At 41.2% G+C, this 17,897-nt stretch overlaps 2 protein-coding genes across 4 annotated transcripts in view; both read left to right on the top strand.

Moving 5' to 3' along the window:
• The window catches only part of lmo7a (LIM domain 7a), a 225,703-nt gene that overhangs the window by 157,416 nt on the left and 50,390 nt on the right, over window positions 1-17,897 (top strand). For all 3 annotated transcript variants that reach the window (XM_078545979.1, XM_078545978.1, XM_078545977.1), the window contains exons 8-11: window positions 1,498-1,696; window positions 2,253-2,508; window positions 12,944-12,976; window positions 16,572-16,692. In XM_078545979.1, the coding sequence (XP_078402105.1) occupies window positions 1,498-1,696; window positions 2,253-2,508; window positions 12,944-12,976; window positions 16,572-16,692 (609 nt within the window). The remainder of the gene's footprint in view (window positions 1-1,497; window positions 1,697-2,252; window positions 2,509-12,943; window positions 12,977-16,571; window positions 16,693-17,897) is intronic.
• Window positions 4,808-9,614, top strand: LOC144683093 (uncharacterized). The gene is made up of 5 exons (XM_078546111.1): window positions 4,808-4,921; window positions 6,240-6,589; window positions 6,946-7,227; window positions 7,692-7,877; window positions 8,568-9,614. Exons 1-5 carry the CDS (start codon window positions 4,808-4,810, stop codon window positions 9,373-9,375), a joined length of 1,740 nt encoding a protein of 579 aa, XP_078402237.1. The 3' UTR covers window positions 9,376-9,614.

Raw genomic sequence — 17,897 nt, 5'->3', positions numbered from 1 at the left:
GAGAGAGAGAATAATTTAAACTTGACCAGTATATATTCCATGCGTGCTATTGGGTTGGGGAGAATTGGGGGACAAATACCTAGGGATGTCCTTTTTTAAGGGTAGACAGGAGATAATCTTTTCCTCTTCTGCCAACTGCACTGAGCCATGGCTTCACTTTGAGAAACGCTTTTTGGTCTTTTTGCCACCAATGTTAATATGATTATGTTCCCTGAAGGTACAAAATACTGATGTCCAATTAATGGGGTTATGAAGATTGATAATGGGAAGTAGGACATTTGTCAACAAGGGATGTAAACAGAAAATGCTGGAAAATACTCGGCATGTCTATCAGCATCTGTGGAAAGAGAAACATAGTTAACAGACGGCTCTTTGGCAGTCCTGGCAAATGTCACAGATGCAACAGACTTTAAGTAAGTACAGAGGCAGTCAAGGAGCGGAGAGGAGCGGAAGCACTAAAGGGAAGACATGAGGTAGGGTGGAAGGCAGGAGAGATTAAATGATGGGAGGGATGATGGTGTAAGGTAAGGAACAAGTAAAGAAACAAAAGATGGGTTTAGAGGCGTTATGAATGGCAACAGCAGAATCATTGATAGCACCTGCAGTCTGGAAAAAATGGGGACGGTGGTTATGGTCAGCAATTGTTGAACGTGGCCTTGAGTCCAGGAGACCCTGAAGGTGAGGGCTGCTCCAAGAGCTGCCATTGAGCTTCATTGGAAGAGTGTAGAAGGCCAAGCACAGGACAGGAGCGGGGCAGAGGTTTAATATGGCAAGCAACCAGCAGTTCAGGGTCACACTTGCAGACTGAACGGAGGCGTTTGACCAAGCACTCACCCCAATCTGCGTTTGGTCTCTCCAATGTGGAGACAATGACTTTGTGAGCAGCAAATACAGTACCAGGGAGCTGTTTCAGCTACATGAGTGGTTTGGATCTTAAACAACTATCTTGCCATGAAGGAGGGGGTTTCTGTTGTATGTAGAAGCAACATTCGAAGTACACTTTGGTGGTTCTTCACTTTATTTTGGTACTTTTGCTACATTAATAAATGAAAAAAAAAATGCTGAAAGAATGGTCACTACTTCCCTGACCTGGAGAATTTCATCATCCTTTTAAAGCTTTAGTCCCTGAATTCCAATGTCTATTTTTCATCATAAAATGTTACCTTGACAGCGCTGTGCATATTGGGATAGTTCGCTAATACATTCGAGCTGATCAATTTAAACTGCTCGTGTGTGCCACCCAGTGGCCAGTATATTAAAGTCACAAATCATCAGTCCACCTTCCAACAGAGAATGGTGTTGGCTATCTGATTTGGGTGGGGAGTCAGCCCCAAAATAAGAGAAAATACTTGACGGGAACGGAGAGGGTCAAAGTATGCTTGTGACATATTTTGTCTCAGATAATCGATATTGCGCCTTATATTGAAAGGAAAGAGTCGATGTGATTAGGAATTTTCACCTATTGTGGCAACATCTGAGTTTTAAATTCCTCTTTAGGCACTTGCAGATTCTGGCAGTCTGAAACGCAGTGGAAGAGATAGTGGGTACTGTGATATCTGGTGTACAGAGCGGAGCGAGTCAACATCACCACAGTTCCGGCACAGAAGAGATGACTCACTTGATAGTTTAGATTCATTTGGGTCAAAGTCTATCACAAGCCTTTCATCGGACATAACACTAAAGGGTAGTAGTGAAGGTAAGGAGAGTTTGCCGTTGGCATTCGGTCATGGATGTGTTTTGGAAGGAAGCCATAAATTGACCATTCATTATCGTCACTTATTCTTCTGTCTGGAAAGAGAATTTGGTGGTGATGCACCTTTTAGCAGTTAAAGTAAAATTAATGCTGGTGCAGAGATGGTAGTAAATTTATAATCCGGAGTTTCACTTTTAAGTGCGGTAATGACTGAAACTCCAGGAAGATTACACAGAACCACTGGAGTTATATGGCATTTTGTTTGTCCTTTATGGAATGTCTTGCCTGATTAAAAGAATTAAAAGCATTCATCACTTGAGTGAAAATAATTTATGTTGTAGAGATGTTACCACAGTATATTAATAGGTTTCCAAAAATACCTTGATGATTACTGTCAGTGACCTGTGAGCCTCTGGAAGATGTGCTCCAAAGGAAACTTATATAGGCAGCATGTGTTGGGCATTAGCAAAACACTTCTAGAAGCTGTGAGCTTCAACGGTGGAGTTTGAAGAAATATTTGTGAAGAATTATGCCTGTCTTCAACTTCTTTCTGGTTTAGGTGGCGGGAGTGACATTGAGTCAGAATATTTAAGCAACAAGACGATGGATGGATCTAAGAATGACATGTCACTTCGCAGGACCTCCACTTCTGAGTATAAGCCTGTAGTGCCCTACAACCAGTACCTGCCAACGAAAAGCAAACCCGCGACGTATGTCCCGGCTCCACTGAGGAAAAAGCGAGCGGAAAGAAATGAAGGTAATAGAAGAAGTTGGGCCAGCCCGATGTTTACAGAAGCCGATGGAACATTTTCAAGGTACTTTGCTTTTAAAGCCTTTTGTATTTTATTTTGCAGTAAAAAGTAATTAATTATCTTCGCGCATAGGCAAGCTTATTGTTCAAAAAATAGAGGTACCTGCAGCTTAATATGTAAGCATTGCTTTTCCAGTTTGTACTAACTTAACTCATTTCATCATCAAACAGCTAGATTCGTATGAAGTATGGCTGCTTGGATGATGTCTTCATGATCTGACCATGCCCCACTTTCTATGGACCAAACATATTAATAAGTGCCCTGAGTTAAATAGTGTTTGGATGCTGTACAGTAATGAAATTAGATTGTGCTTCTCCTTTTTGGGAAAAGTTCTATTTTTCAAACTTGGTAAAAATACAATTACAAAAGTGGACAGAGTTTGAAGCCTTCCTTCTTCCAGGTACCATGCCCTAAAAGGGTGTTGACAACCATTGGATTGGTCCATGGTTATGCTTTGCAAAGCATTGTAGCCTTGGCAAAGTACTGTAGCTGTTTGTTGTTGCCTTCGGCAGTATGGCTGACCAGGAAACTCTCCCGCTCTTACCACCTGCCATCAGGTGCACTGGAAGGGTTGACAGGCTGATAGTCAACCCATTTGGCCATGTTATGATTGCACCTTCCATGGCATCAAGTCCTGAAGTGGGCTTGCTGAAGTGGGACTTGAGCCCAGAGCTTCTGGCGCAGAGGTAAGGACACTACCTACTGCGCCACAAGACCTCCTACAGAATTTGAATATACAACAGTAAAAACTGATAAAGCTGTATTCAATTTGCATCTGTTGGTAAGCGCGTGAATTAGTGAGGCTTCAGTACAAGTTCCAGTCGTAATTGACATTTGCATTGAGGCTTCTGATTAGCATCTTGCTAATTCCAACTGTATTGAGGGTGGAAATTTATTGGAGTGAGAAGGTCCGACACTATTCAATCACATCATCGACTGGCTGAAGGTGGTAATTGTTAGTGAAGTTAGTACATGAGGACTCTTAAACATTCTGCTTGATATAGGGGATGTATGAACAGGAATGTTGGCCATTCAGCCCTGGAGCCTGTTCTACCATTCAGTTAGATAATGGTTGATCTGCACCTCTGCTTCATTTGCCCACTTCATTTATGTGAAAAAATATTTCCTGATTTCACTCTAATGTGCCTCCTTACTCTGGATTGCGCACTCGATGAAATAATTTCTCTCTGTTTTTTCAAATCCCCCAGTCATTTTAAATGCCCCGATTAGTTCTCAAACCCTTTTGAACTCCGAGAATACCAAGTCGAGTTTCTGCAACCTGTCCTCAATAATATTGTGGAATCTGTGCTGTATCTCATCTAAGACCAGTGGACCGTTCCTGAGGTTTGCTACCCAATACTCAGTGCAGTACATCAGGTGGAGTCTGACCAAGGCTCCATCCAACTGAAACATCACATCATTACTACTGAATTCCAGCACCCTTGAAATAAAAGCCAATTCCATTATCTTTTATTTTTTGTAGCAGTGTGCTAGCTTTAAGTGACTTGTACGTGTCACAGAATCGCAGAATTTTAATGGCACAGAAGGAGGCCATTTGGCCCATCGTGTATGCACCGGCTCTCCAACTGAGCATTATGACCTAGCGCCATTGCTCTGCCTTGTCCCCCTACCCCTGCACATTGTTTCTATTCAAATAGTCAACTAATGCCCCCCTGAATGCCTCGATTGAACCTGCCTCTACCACACTTCCAGGCAGTGCATTCCAGACCTGAACCAAACAAACCGATCATCCCTTGTGACACCAGCCATGCCCATGATCTTTAATTGTTTCGTCCCTTTATTTATGCTTAACCTGAATTTCAAATTAAATTACATTCGTTCAGTTCGTTTAAATTAATTTCATTTAATACGTTTTTCTTTATGAATTACTTCATAAAATGAATAAACATTTTAGGTTTTAACTTTATGGTGTATTTAGGAAACCTCACTACATTGCAGGGTAAAATTCAAACCTCATTTTTAGCCTTTTCCTTCTACTGATGGTAAAGAAAATGGTCTTCATGGTTGCCAAGCAAACATGAAGAGATTATCCATCAATGCTCTATTGGACGTCCTGACAACACATTTATACTTGAATGTAAAGGACTGAATGAGGCCACTGCAGTCCATCCGGCCGGCCTTAATATTTAGTATTCATCATAATATGGTAAGAATTTTAAGAAAAACAGACTTTGTTTACTTGAGATGTTAAGCGCACAGTCCCAAGTATAAAAGTCCATTAAAATCAATACAAATCTTGCACTGCATCGCTAACTATAACATGGATTTTTTTCCCCCCACAATGCCCCAATCTTCACCTTTGATCCCATCATTTCCGTGTAATTTTTGTTCCCCGCTCTTTGTGGAGCTGGTGCTCAGTGCACATCATAATGTCAGTCGTTCATCTCCATTGAAGGTAAGGGAGCGATCGACAGCAGTGGCTTTGAATTGGCAGCCCTGGCAATATCCATGCACATTAACATTGTGGCCTGAATTTTGCGCTGGTTGGGTGCGCACGCGATTGACGGGCCCAGACGCAGACCGGAAACGGGCCTCCAACCGCGATTTCACGCTGGCTGGCCAATTAATGGCCATCCAGCGTGAAACGAGCCCTGAGAAAGGCTTAGCACTGCCGGTTGGGGACTGGAAGAGGGCGGGTGCCGACGTCACCGCGGGTGCTGGTGAGCACTTCTACCGAACTCCCCGAAGGCAGACAGCTGCCTTGGAGCTGCAGACCTCCAAATGATAAAAGAAAGCACAAAAATCCTGTTTAAAAAAAAAAAAAAAAATGCCCTTGCAGCACAATCGAGCACCTCAAAGCATACCTCATTAAAAAAAAACCAGTCCCCAAGTATTTCTTTTTATTTTATATCCCAACGGAGATTTCATCCCACCCTTGGATGAGGAATTGATTAAAACGGTAAATTCCGCCTACCCATTTTGCCCGTGCAACGAGCTAACTAAAAATTGCCCGGGCAACGTTAAAAATCGCGGCCAATAGGCCCTTTAATTACCTTAATTGGCCCTTTAATTGTCAGCGGGTGCTGCTCCGACTCCCCCACACGCTCGTCAACCTCAATATTGCACGCATGCGCGATGACGTTGGGACGCACACCTGACATCCTTCCGCTGTATTTTACGTGCGTTCAGAACGCAAGATTCAGGCCTGGGTGTGGGGGTGTGTGTGCATGTGTGCGTTCAACTTGCAAGACAGGCAAAACTCTTAACTATTTGGGATTTACACTCGCACTCACTCTGGACGAATGCTTTGTTTCTTTCCTACAACCATACTATTCCCTTTTGCCTTTTGTTCCATGACATTATTGCCATGTAATCTCTCCTGCCCTCTGCCCTATCCCAGGCATTCCCTTTTGTTCTTCCTTCCCCTCCCTCCCTTTAGACAGCATAAAACCCATCACATTCCTACTTTTGTTCAGTTCTGAAGTAGTCATATTTGATTTGAAACGTTAACTCTGTTTCTCTCTCCTCAAATGCAGCCAGACCTGCTGCGTATTTCCAACACTTGCTGTTTTTGTTTCAGATTTCCATTTTGCTTTCATTTTAGGCATAAGATTTATATTGAGAGGAGCTGAAAGAGAGAAGAAACTGGTAGTATAATGTTATGCGGTGGTCTCTGCGCAATTAGTACTTGAATTGCTGGTGCTGTAATGAATTCTTATTTAACTACATGTTGTATGTTCCTTGAATCTCATTTAGTTTGAGTATTGTCCTAGCCTTCAATCCAAATTATCTTAATTGGCTTCAGTATAAAGAAGAAATCTCTGAAGGAAGAAACGGTTGCTGGTGACATTGGTTCATATGACACTTCCACCAAAGGTGCTGGTGGAGCACCTCAGCAATTACTGCATGACTATCCTGACACTGATTCTGGATCAGACAGTGAAGGAAGGGAGCCTGATCCCTTGTTGGATGACTTAGCACGTCGGAAATTTGGTACACCTACCAAATTTGCAAGCCATGATCTACTTCAACGGGATACAAATTTGCCTGCGCTGCCTGATCAAGATTCTTCCTTGGCTGATACCGTCACACCCTTAACAGAAGAGAATGGGATATCCACCAGGTCAGAAATGCTTATGGGATGAGCTTTGAAGTGCTGCTTTTGAAGCTTCAGTGACTGCCATAGTCGCTTAAAGTAGTTATACCATTTGCATTTCACTGACAAAATATTTCATACTTCCCATCAATAGTTATAATAATGATATTTGCTTGTGTGTTGTATATCTTAATACTCTCTACCATCAGCTGAATCAGCATATGCCTCTGCAACCACTGGAGTAGTGTTGAAAGTGATGGCTTTGAACTAACGCATACCATGACATGCTGGCTTAATTTAAGAGCTTTTGAAGATCTTAGAAGAGAGCATGCTGTGTATATATTCTGGCGGATAAACCTTATTACACTGGATGTTTCTAACAGTAGTCAAGGGCAGCTGAGTGTCCACGTGGTGAGTGGAGAGCCGGCTGAAGCTTACCAACCGCTTTGCGATGAATCCTCTTCTGAGGAAGAAAAGGGTGCCGACCCGGACATTGAAAAGGATGACTTGTTTACACGTAAACTGTCCACGGTGTTACCAGGGAAAGGTGTTGCTTTTGATAGATTCCTACCAAAGAATTGGACCCCAAAGGATGCAGAACAGTGGAGACAGATACAGTTGGGTTCTCGAAGCAGACCATGGTATAAAGAACTTCAGTACATCAGGTTTGTCCTTTCCTGACTAAAATAGCATTTACCATGGAGACTTGTCTTTGGACCAATTATCTATGAACAATTGCCCAAGGTGTCACCCATAGCTCATTAGTAACACTCCCTCTGCGTCAGAAGGTTGTGGGTTCAAATCCTGTTCCAAGGCGTTGGGCACACAATCTGGTTTCAGATGTTAAAATTCATGTTCATAGTCTCATCCAATATTTGGGTGCTTCAGTATTTTTTCACAGATTATGAACTTTAAAGAATGTGACTGACTGATACTTACTGACTGTGAAATTGGTAATGAGAAAAAATAAAATTCCTTATGGTAATATAGGAAGCTACTTAGCTTAAATTCATTTTAATTCTGTATATCTTGTCTCTCTCTTTAACTTGCTGGTAAGACCTGTTGATCTCTTTTTCACTTTCCTTGTGATTCCTTTTTTTTTTTTACTGTTCTGCTGTTCCAACTGCAGAAAGAAACCGTCTGAGTTGCAAGAGGATTTCACTATTAAACAAGCTAGCACTGAAAAAAGACAGGAGCTCGACACTGAAAGTTGCTGTAAGGGTGATTCACGGCTTAACACACAAACTATAAAACCCGCAGCAGCTATGTCCCAAGAGCGGGCAGGAGATGTCACTCGTACTTTAAAAGAACAAAGGTTGCTGTCTCTGCATTATTGCTAAAACCACTAACAATTAGTACTCATTGCACTGGTCTATTTTGCCTTATGTAAAAAAAAAAGTACATTCATTTAGTGTCTAGTTACCAACATTTCATATTAAACCAAGACGTGTCTGACCCGGCCTAGTATTTAATCGGGAAGCATATAAAAGATCTGAAACTATTGTTGGCCAAGTGGATTTTTCTTCGTGTTTAAGATATTTATATATTTTGAGCTTTTGCGCTACATTGCAATATGCTAAATTTTCAATCATGAGATAGATGACTGTGGCTACATTTAATAAATTGGGCTCCCCTTTAAACTGAAAGCCTTCATGCAGTTAAGGACAAAACTCATTCGTATAGCGCCTTTAACATAATAAAACCGAAAGTGGCTACTGCACTGAGTGAACTGTGAAATTTGGGCTCAGCTAATATAATAGTGTAGAGCATTCTGTGCACTTTATCCACCATTCTGTGATCTTATATTACCAACGCCTCCAGGCAAGTTAAGTACCTCTCACCTGCTGCTTAAATAATTAGCAAATATTTGTTATGCTTTCTGTCTGTCTTGCTGTCTTTTCTGATTTGACATAGATAACATGCTTTATTCTCTTGATCCATTTTCCAATAAATATTTCCTTTCCTTTTCTTTCCACTTTCTTTATAAAAAAAAATATATATATAGCCTATTTCCACTACGTCAAGTTCTAGATGCAAGTCCTACTTATTCCGAATTGGCAGACTTCTCGGTCTCCAGACCAAAGATCAATCCAGCCGCAGGTCCTAGAGTTCTAACACGGAAACAGAATTCCTTCCTTACCCAGCAGAGCCTCTTTGCCAAGCAGGAAGAGGAAGCTGATAAGGGCGTTGAACCAGATTTGGCAAATGATGATATGTTCAGCCGTAAAACTGGTGCCTTCCACCCGAATCCTGACCTGATGCCTTTGTGCAGTGAGGATCGGAGCAGTGCTGGATCTAACGACTCGGTTGAACGGCTGGTTGCACAGGACAGAAGAGACAAAACTATAATTCCGGATCCTGAAAAAGATGATGTGATCATTAGGAAAGAACGCTTTTCACAAACAAAGCAATTATTGCCTTCGGGTGCTCCAGACGTCTACAATCCTGTTCCTTTTCCAGACCCATGGAGCTTGCCAGAGTCACTCCGCTCCAGATTCCTTTGTCCACCTGACCAAGTCTTAGAAGAAGAAGTGGAAAACTCTGACGAAGCATCGGCATGCCCAGTCAAGGATGACATGCATTCTCGGAGAATGGCCTTGTCCCAAGCTAATCAAACAGTATGCTGTAGAAACTTTGCTCCTGTCTCATGTACTGAGGAGGACGCGAAGAAGTGGGAGACTATAAGGGAGGCCAGCAGATTAAGATTCAAGAAGCGGCAGTTGGTTGAGAGGTCAGGGGGTGTTGTAACTATAAATGTGCGCTCCACCAATGTTTCTGAGCCGAATGTGACAAGTCCCTGTAATACTGACTAAATCATGCATGAAGAGTGGATGTGTGGAGTTTCTGTAATGTTGACTTGTTATCAAATGAAGTGTTTTGTATTGGTTTCTTCCACTTATCCTTTCATGACCTAATATGACGTGATACTTTATCAAACATCTAATGACCATTATCCGTCCAGGAATAATGCTTCAAACCTTAGAACACTAGGCAGCAATATTGTTGACTCTTGGTCATTGTTATGATTGGCAACAGCCAGCTCCGTAAGGAATAATATAAAAAAATAAATAAATGAAATGCTCTTTTTGTGTACACTGGCACAATGACGATTTTCCATGGTGTAGTGGGTAGTTTCAGAATTTAAATACGAGGATTCCTTTTGTAATGCCACAGCTGCAGAAACTGAATTGGGGGAAATTAACATTTGCACCTACTAAACTCATACTTTGTGTAGAACGCAAATATTAACTAAAACGAAAGTAGGCATCTTTCATATGCTGTTGAAGAGTCATACGGACTCGAAACATTAACTGTGTTCATCTCCGCAGATGCTGTCAGACCTGCTGAGTTTTTCCACGTATTTTTATTTTTGTTTTTGTTTTGGATTTCCAGCATCCGCAGTTTTTTGCTTTCACCTTTCATATACGTTGGGGATGATATATGGAAAATATACCATGACATCTGAACTATTTGTAAGTCGGAGAAAATGCTTCAGTAAATGTCTCATTATCATATATGGAGGGAAAAAGGAATATCTGGGACTGGATTTTGCCCACCCACCCACTAGGTGTGTTTTCAGCGGGTGGTGTGGGGTGGGTGGGGGAGAAGGCCATGTAAAATACAATGGGTGGCTAACCCACCACCTTCCCGCCCATTCCCATAAAGTGGTAGACAGCTGCCGAATTCGGCAGCCCGCCAGCCATTATTAAAAAAAGATAATAGCGGGCAGTTGAGCTTGCTAAGCGATTGGCCCAAATCTTACGCTGACCAAGCATAATACGGGTTGCCATGGGCAGGCAGATGGGTTCGTAGACTTTTTTTTAACCGGACTGGTTAAAAGGTGGGAAGGAAGGTAGGGGTTATGTCCTTTGGGGGTGGCGGTGGGGGGGGGTGCACTGTGTGCATCAGGGGCATGGCCCCTTCCACCCACCCCCCCCCCCCAAATGATACGCACCATACCCCCTTTGTCACTTCCTGCCTGGCTACTAAAACCCACCCCTCGCCACTTCCCCAAGCTCCCTGATCCTTCCCTGTCCAAAACCTGGGACTTACCTGGGTCCGAATGCCATGGCTGTCTTCAACCCAGGACTTAGCTGTAGTCCCAGTAGCGCCCACGTTTGAGCCCTGGTGCTGCTGGGACTGTTACAGTTGCTGGCCAATTTGATTGGCTGGCAACTCTTGAGGGCTTGTCTTCCTCGCACTGAAGGGCGGAAGTCCCACTCAGTTTAAGGTTGCCTGCAGGGCATTATTGCTGCACGGTGGCCTTGTTTAATTTTGGTTGGCTGGGATCTGACAATTATTCCAGGGGTGAGCAGTACACACCATCCCACCCCCACCCCGCTAAAATTCAACCCCTGTTATTTCATCGTGATCTCATGTTACAATAATTCTCCGAGTTCAAAGTAAAAATATTTTGGTCCAAAAGCAAAATATTGCAGATGTTGGAAATCTGGACAAAATGCTGGAAATACACAGCAGGTCAGGCAGCATCTGCGGAGAGAGAAACAGAGTTAACATTTCTGGTCAATGGCTTCTTTCAAAACTGGGAAAAGCTAGAGATGCACCATGTTTTAAGCAAGTACTGTACAAAGGCAGGGGAAGTGGAGGAAAGAACCAAAGGGAAGGTCTGTGATAGAGTGGAAGGCAGAAGAGACTAAATAAAGGGATGATGGGGCATGACTAAAAGGAGTGGTAATGAGACAAATAGTGTTGAAATATAATTCGCAGAAGAACATGGGGGCGAGTTTTACAATGCTCGCTGTTCCAGAGATTGTAGTTCTTTGTGAAGCGAGTACATAGTAACATCAGAGCTGGCACCTGCAGTTTTTTGATGACTGCATTAAGTCCAGACTTTACCACCTCCCTCGTGGTTATACCACAAATAAGATGCGCTGAGGGAAGGCAGAATAATGACATTTACCTCACGCTGCGATCTGATCCAACCTTTTCTTCCCCCAAAAACAAAAAGCAATACAGGAGTGCTGATATTTTAGTACAATTTTAAATTTTGCTTGTCAGTATATTTCAATTTTGAGCAATTCCATCATGATATTGCCCAGCCCTATCTGAAATTGTCAGCTTGCTTTTAATTGTTAAATTATCCATTGCTTTGAAAGACATGGCTTAATCCACGATGATCAGTGTGATTTTTGATATGGCCATTCCTTCAGCGACCTTGTTGCTTAGGTTATGGACCTCTGAAACTTTGGCTTTGAACACGCTGATGATCCATCAAAGCTTTTGAGGGTGTCAAGCAGCAACAGGATCCTAAAATAATACACACCCTGAATTTAATGAGCTGGCAATAAAGATGAGAAATCATGTCTGATCTATCTTGACTACCTTGTTCAAAACAGGTTGATAAACTGAAACAATGATTGTTCTTCATTTAAGCTATGAAAAGCAAATTTTAAACAGGGCGTCACAGTAACTGGGGGGGAAAAAAAAGTGAAGATTGTAAAATGAGCTTGAATTTTAAATTAGCAGCAACTTATGTCTTTATGTCTTAAATCCCTTATGATGTCACAAGCAGCTGTCAATCAAATAGGATACTAAGTTACATCATGACATTAGCTCTTTACAAAAATATGATAATTATTTGTGTCAGCTGGTTTGATAGAAATTTGCATGCTTTTTGTGCATTTAAAGATTTTACAGATGTTTAGTTCTTCATAATATAAGGCACTGAGTTTGTTTAACATTACAGCAACAAGTGTATTTGGAACTCCATAAATGTAACAAATGAAACAATAAATGTTAAAATTTTATTAATGTTTGAGAGATTTGTGACATTAAGGACTATGGGATCTGCTGTCGTCCTTCATCTGATGCTTACTTTGTTACGTTAATTATGTTAGGTTTTAAAATATGTTGCAGTGTCTAGCCTGCAATACAGGATCCATACATACAGATTTAGCGTACAAATTTGTAAATTACCATGATGTGATTTTAATTTCTCTTGATATTTTGAGTAAATGCTAGAGATGGCATTTTATATATGGCCTCTTTTGAATTCTTAGCAATATTTCTGAGTTTGGGCATCAATTGTATTTCAAACTTCCATTCTCTGACATTTACTTCACTCAGATGAGATGGGTTCAAAATATTTTTTGGTGTCTTATATTTGCAAAATACCTTTTTGCACAGCTAACCTTTCAGATAGTAATCATTGCATCTGTGATTGATATGAAGTTGCCTTTTTATTCAACAGTGGATATTCAACAGATATTTAACAAACCCTGGTATAGACAGATTATTTGTGAGAAAACTTACTGTTCTATCATACACGCCCAAGTTGACAACTGGAACCACCTTGCATTAAGCACACTTTGCAGTGTTCACAGTTACATATATTTTTATTGATTCTGTTCAATTCTTTAGACTTCTTCAAAAGTCAGCTGATAGCGATTTAGGGTAAGTTTAATCAAGCCTAAAGTGCTTAGCTGTATGTGTGCAATGTGCGTTTTAAACTGTGCATCTGTGTGCCAAACAAACATAACTTGCTTGCAAAGTAAGACTAATGAAATAATGTGCCGATACTCCCTGAGTGCAAGTGTCTTTGAGCTGGGATTTAATTTTAATTGTCTTGTGTGTTTCATACCCCGATGCATTCAATCCCTGAAAATGGTACAGTGAGTTTGCAGTTGTATGCTTTTGGCTGTGTGTAGCCCGCGATCTAATAAAACAGTGCTAGCACTAATTTAACTGTTAACATAATCTTCGTCGTTTACATATCCATTAAGATCAATTGTATTCTCAATTTTTAGTCCATGGGCTTGTAATTAAGATCAGTGAATTCTACCATGTGCCTTAAATCTAACGACAGTCAGGTTTTGGAAAACATGTGAACTTTGAGATATGCATCCTGTCTTAAAATGGACATTTTCATATATAAAACCTGAATTTAAAAAAAAGCAGAATAGGGGTAAAGTAATTTGTGTTGAAATGATTTCAACAATCGACCACAATTGGTCACAATCCAACTTAAATATGTTTTGCTGTTCTTGGTGGTGCATGTAGCGAAGATAAATCAATTAAGGTGGGTCTTGTGGGAGAATGATCAACTCAATCGATTTAACCTCTGTAAAGATTGAGGTGGGAGCAACTCAAACCAAGGTAATTTAATACGGATTTTTTTTTTTTTAAAATCAAATTTTTTAGCCCTCCTTGATTTAGTTTGCCAAATTTTTAATGAGTGTTTAATAAATCAAATTATTTCCACTTTTTTTCCGCAATTTTTTTAAAACATTCAAACACTGCATGTTCCTTTGGGTGGGAAGCTGCCTGTATGGCTGCTGCAATCTTCCATGTTTCTCTGTGTATCTAAGCACAAAGGACAGGAGAAGTGTGCATGTTCATTAGTAAAATGATCTCAGTTTGTGTCTCAAAACTCTCCTCCCTATAAGGTGAGTCACATTGTTTCAATGACGGTTAACAGTAGCCACTTTTAAGCACCTACCAGTTCTAAAATTTTGAGAGCTATACATGTAAGTGTGTCATGCTATTCTATTTTAATATCACAGTGCACTGGTCTTATCTGTATGCTTCACATTGTTCAAATAAATTTTTAGTCATTCTTTACAAAACCAGTGCAAAATTAAGAAGTCCCTAGGACATTGTTACGGTATGACATGCAATTAACGTAGCTGGCTTGCTAAGCGGTGATGGTCAAAAATAGTTGCATATGGCAGTTGGTTTGGTGGGACAGGTGCAAAGCAATGTTTGGCTTTCTCACAGCTTGATTTAACTTTGGCTGAAGCTATGTTGTTATTGTTAACAGATAAGTGGTCACTTTATAGTTGTACAATTGTAACGTGCATCGTGAACCCCATGGTAAGCATCAAGGTTTGCACCTGGACACAATATTATGACATAAACTCAATATTTTCAGGGGGTATGTGATTGTTGTCCAACGAAGTAATAGCTTTTGGTCTAGTTTTTATTTACTGTGTGACTTGAGATCTGTCAAGCCTCACATGCCACACACTTCTTCTAATTTGAGGGATTATTCTTGGGACCCATACTGGTCAGGGACTCAACATGGATGATCAGCCAACATTTCATGACATGTCCCTTGCCCCTCTATCTGATACAGAGACCAGGCACATCCTTCCACCTGGCTTGGAAGTATACCAAATAAGCGACTTTTAAATCTCCCTGTCAGTTGATTTTTTTTTCAATGTCCAGTCACATGTTCCAGAATTAATGACATGTTGTTTTTTAAGTTAAAAGCATGCAAACAAATTGAAATTACAGGGACATTCAGGTATGTTAAACCACCAAACATTTCCTGGACAAGTGTGTTCACACTCTTGCTGAAGTTCAGCCTTTCTATTAGACGAGTGGCCAATGTTTGTGCAGCATTTGTTGTTTCTGAATTCTGTCAAATTGCCCAGCTGAAGCATGCAAACCAACTTTTACCCTGTGGGATACGCTTACAGGGATTCCAGTACTTTTGTGGGGGACTGGTATGTTTCAGCCAAGGCATTAAAACATTTGTTTTAACACCGGGAATTCCAGAACAAAGAGTCAAGCATTCGTTTGCCATATTTGTCTGATGTGGCAATGCAATTGTTTTCACTAGGTTAGATTTAAAATGTCTAAACCAGGGTTTCTTAGCCCTTTTTTCGCTTTTGAGCCTCACCAATCCATGTTATTAAAAAACCCACAGACCTCCTGAGCCCCAAGTTTTCCGTATAAAAAATAATGATACATGTTTAATTATATGTTTGTTATTATTTTTGTTTTACTTGTATAATGTGTAACTTGGTGCTGTTGCTGAGCAACAATTGTCAACCTGTCAGCAGTCGCTCAGTTGGTAGCGCACTCTCAACTCTCGGTTATAAGGTTTTGGGCTCGTCCCACTCCAGGGTTTGAAAGCACATTTTTAAAAAAAAAGTCATGCAAATGCTGACACTGCAGTTACATTCCATAATCCCACCATAACTTTTGCTGGTCAGAGGCATTAAATTCTCTCCACCACCGTTGCTAAACAAACTCCCCCTCACACCTGCCTGTCACCACGAGGAAGTGGCTCTTGGAAACTGTCAGCTGATTGACCCCCTCATAGCTGATACCTCCGCCTCCCTCCACCCTGGCTGGCTGATCGCCAGTTGAGACGTAATTGTGTTTAACGGTATTGGAACACCCTTTTCATGTCATTGAAACGTTTCGCAACGCTTCACTTGAGTAAATTATGTTCTGAATGCAGTGACCCTATTTAGGAAGGCAAACTCACTCAGACAAATGTCCAGGTGTTTCTTCCTGGTAGTAAGCAGTTAATTTATGGGCACGTTGCGTATTTTTTTTTTCTTGTTATTTTTGGTGGACCCCTTGAAACCCTCCTGAGACCCCCCAGTTGAGAACCCATAGCCTGAACCACACATGTGCAATACCGTGCCAGATACATGTTCAGATGGGCCATGAATTTTAATTCAGGATTGTCTTTGTGTTTTTAAATGATTCGCAATATACAAATCTATCAACCCACATCTCGCAAGTTCACTTCACCAAAATGCTTGTTGCAAGCAGTATGGTGACCTGATGGTTTGTGAATTTGTTTTAACTGATGAATTTTGACAAAGAACATTCATGCTAATCAAGGCTTCTGTGATATTTAGTGGAATTGATTGATTGCTTTGATTGTATTAATTTGCATTGCCACTAAAACTAAATGCCTTTAAGGTTGGCACCAAATATTAAATGCAATCATTATACTGGGAACATATTGAAGGAGGGCTGCAGTGAATCTCTTGGCTAATTGTGCATGATATTACATTTTCCAGAGAAAAGTACTGTTTAGTTGATTAGATACAATTCATTCTTCATGTAATTATATCGCAAGACATTGTCCATAATTATGTAAACAAATAGCTCCATGCTTGAGTAAAAATACTCAATTACACATAATGGAACTATTTTTCTCCAAATCGGTGATTAATGCCCCCATCTGCAATGAACCTACATTGATTTTTTTCCATTGGCTATTGAGTATACCCTTTTAATTTAGGAGTAAGTCACTCAATGATGTGTCTGCTGAAGATTCCGTTGGAATTCCTAAGTCGCTGGGATATGACGAGTTGCAGAACATAAAGGCTACTCTGAATGAACAGGACCAACAATGGCAGAATGTGAGTTGAAAACCATCTCATTTCTCCTTTCTCCACCTCGCGCCACTTTCAACACTCGGCCAAAGTGACATCTGCAAGTTTCCCAACCCGGCTTTGAAAAACGGCCCCTTAGTCAATCTCTCCAGCTTGAAAACTTTTGAAATGATGTTAGTAATTTAGAATTAGGTCAGTAATAACCACGAATTGTAATTACAACAGCCAGCATTTTATAGTGGTAAAAATTTCCCACAGCACCTTCACAGGAGGTGTGTGAGGAAATGGACATGGGGCCAAAATGGGGGAGACTAGGATGAGCGATCAAAAGTTTGAAAAGATGTAAGTTTGCATGAGGCTGTGAAAGAGAAAAGGAAGTTGGGGGTGGAGCGGATACCAGGGAGTGCAAACTAGCTGGCTGAAGGCAAAAATTTGAGCATTGTGCACATTCATGTGAAGTGAAACTGGACAGGAGCTGGAAGGAACTTTTCATAAGTCCACCTGCATACTGGCTCTTTGTACTGCCCAAAAATGTGTGACATGTGGCATGGTGTGACATCCTGATGTATGGCATCATGGGAGTGCTGAGGTGTGGTTCTGGGCTAAGTTGCTAATATGAGCCATGGTGAGGCCAGGGACTTGCCCATGGGGACAAAGGTGATTTGAGGAAGAATGTACTGCCAAGAAGGTGACGCGAATGCTTTGTATGTAAAGGCTTGTGAACTGATGACCTCCCGTCTGAGCCATAGTTGTTGTGGTCCATGGAGGTGTTGTGAAAAGCCAGCGGGGAAAAGAGAGGACGATGCCTTTCTTCAACCAAAAATAATTCTGGCCAAGGGTGCATCTTGCATTTAAGTGGTGTTACCGAATCATAGAAATGATTCTGGAATAACACAGAAGGAGGCCATTCAGCCTGCCTTGTCCATGCAAGAGCAGCCTTGCAGGCCTCTCCCCTACCCTCATAGCTCAGCAATTTTTTTTTCTCTTTAGGTGCTTATGCAATTCCTTTTTGAAAGCCACGATTGAATCCACCTCCACTACACACTCAGGCAGTGCATTCTAAATCTTACCCACTTGCTGGGTACAACAAATTATGTTTTTCCACATGTCGCAGTTGCTTCTTTTGCGAATGACCTTGAATTGGGTGCCCTCTGGGTCTTGATCCTTCTGCCAATGGGAACCATTTCTCTCTATCGGCTCTGTCCAGATCCCTCATGATTTTGAATACCTCT

Source organism: Cetorhinus maximus, chromosome 7 (assembly GCF_964194155.1).
Source record: "Cetorhinus maximus chromosome 7, sCetMax3.hap1.1, whole genome shotgun sequence".
NCBI classification, from domain to species: domain Eukaryota; kingdom Metazoa; phylum Chordata; class Chondrichthyes; order Lamniformes; family Cetorhinidae; genus Cetorhinus; species Cetorhinus maximus.
This window is presented reverse-complemented; position numbering and strand designations above follow the sequence as displayed.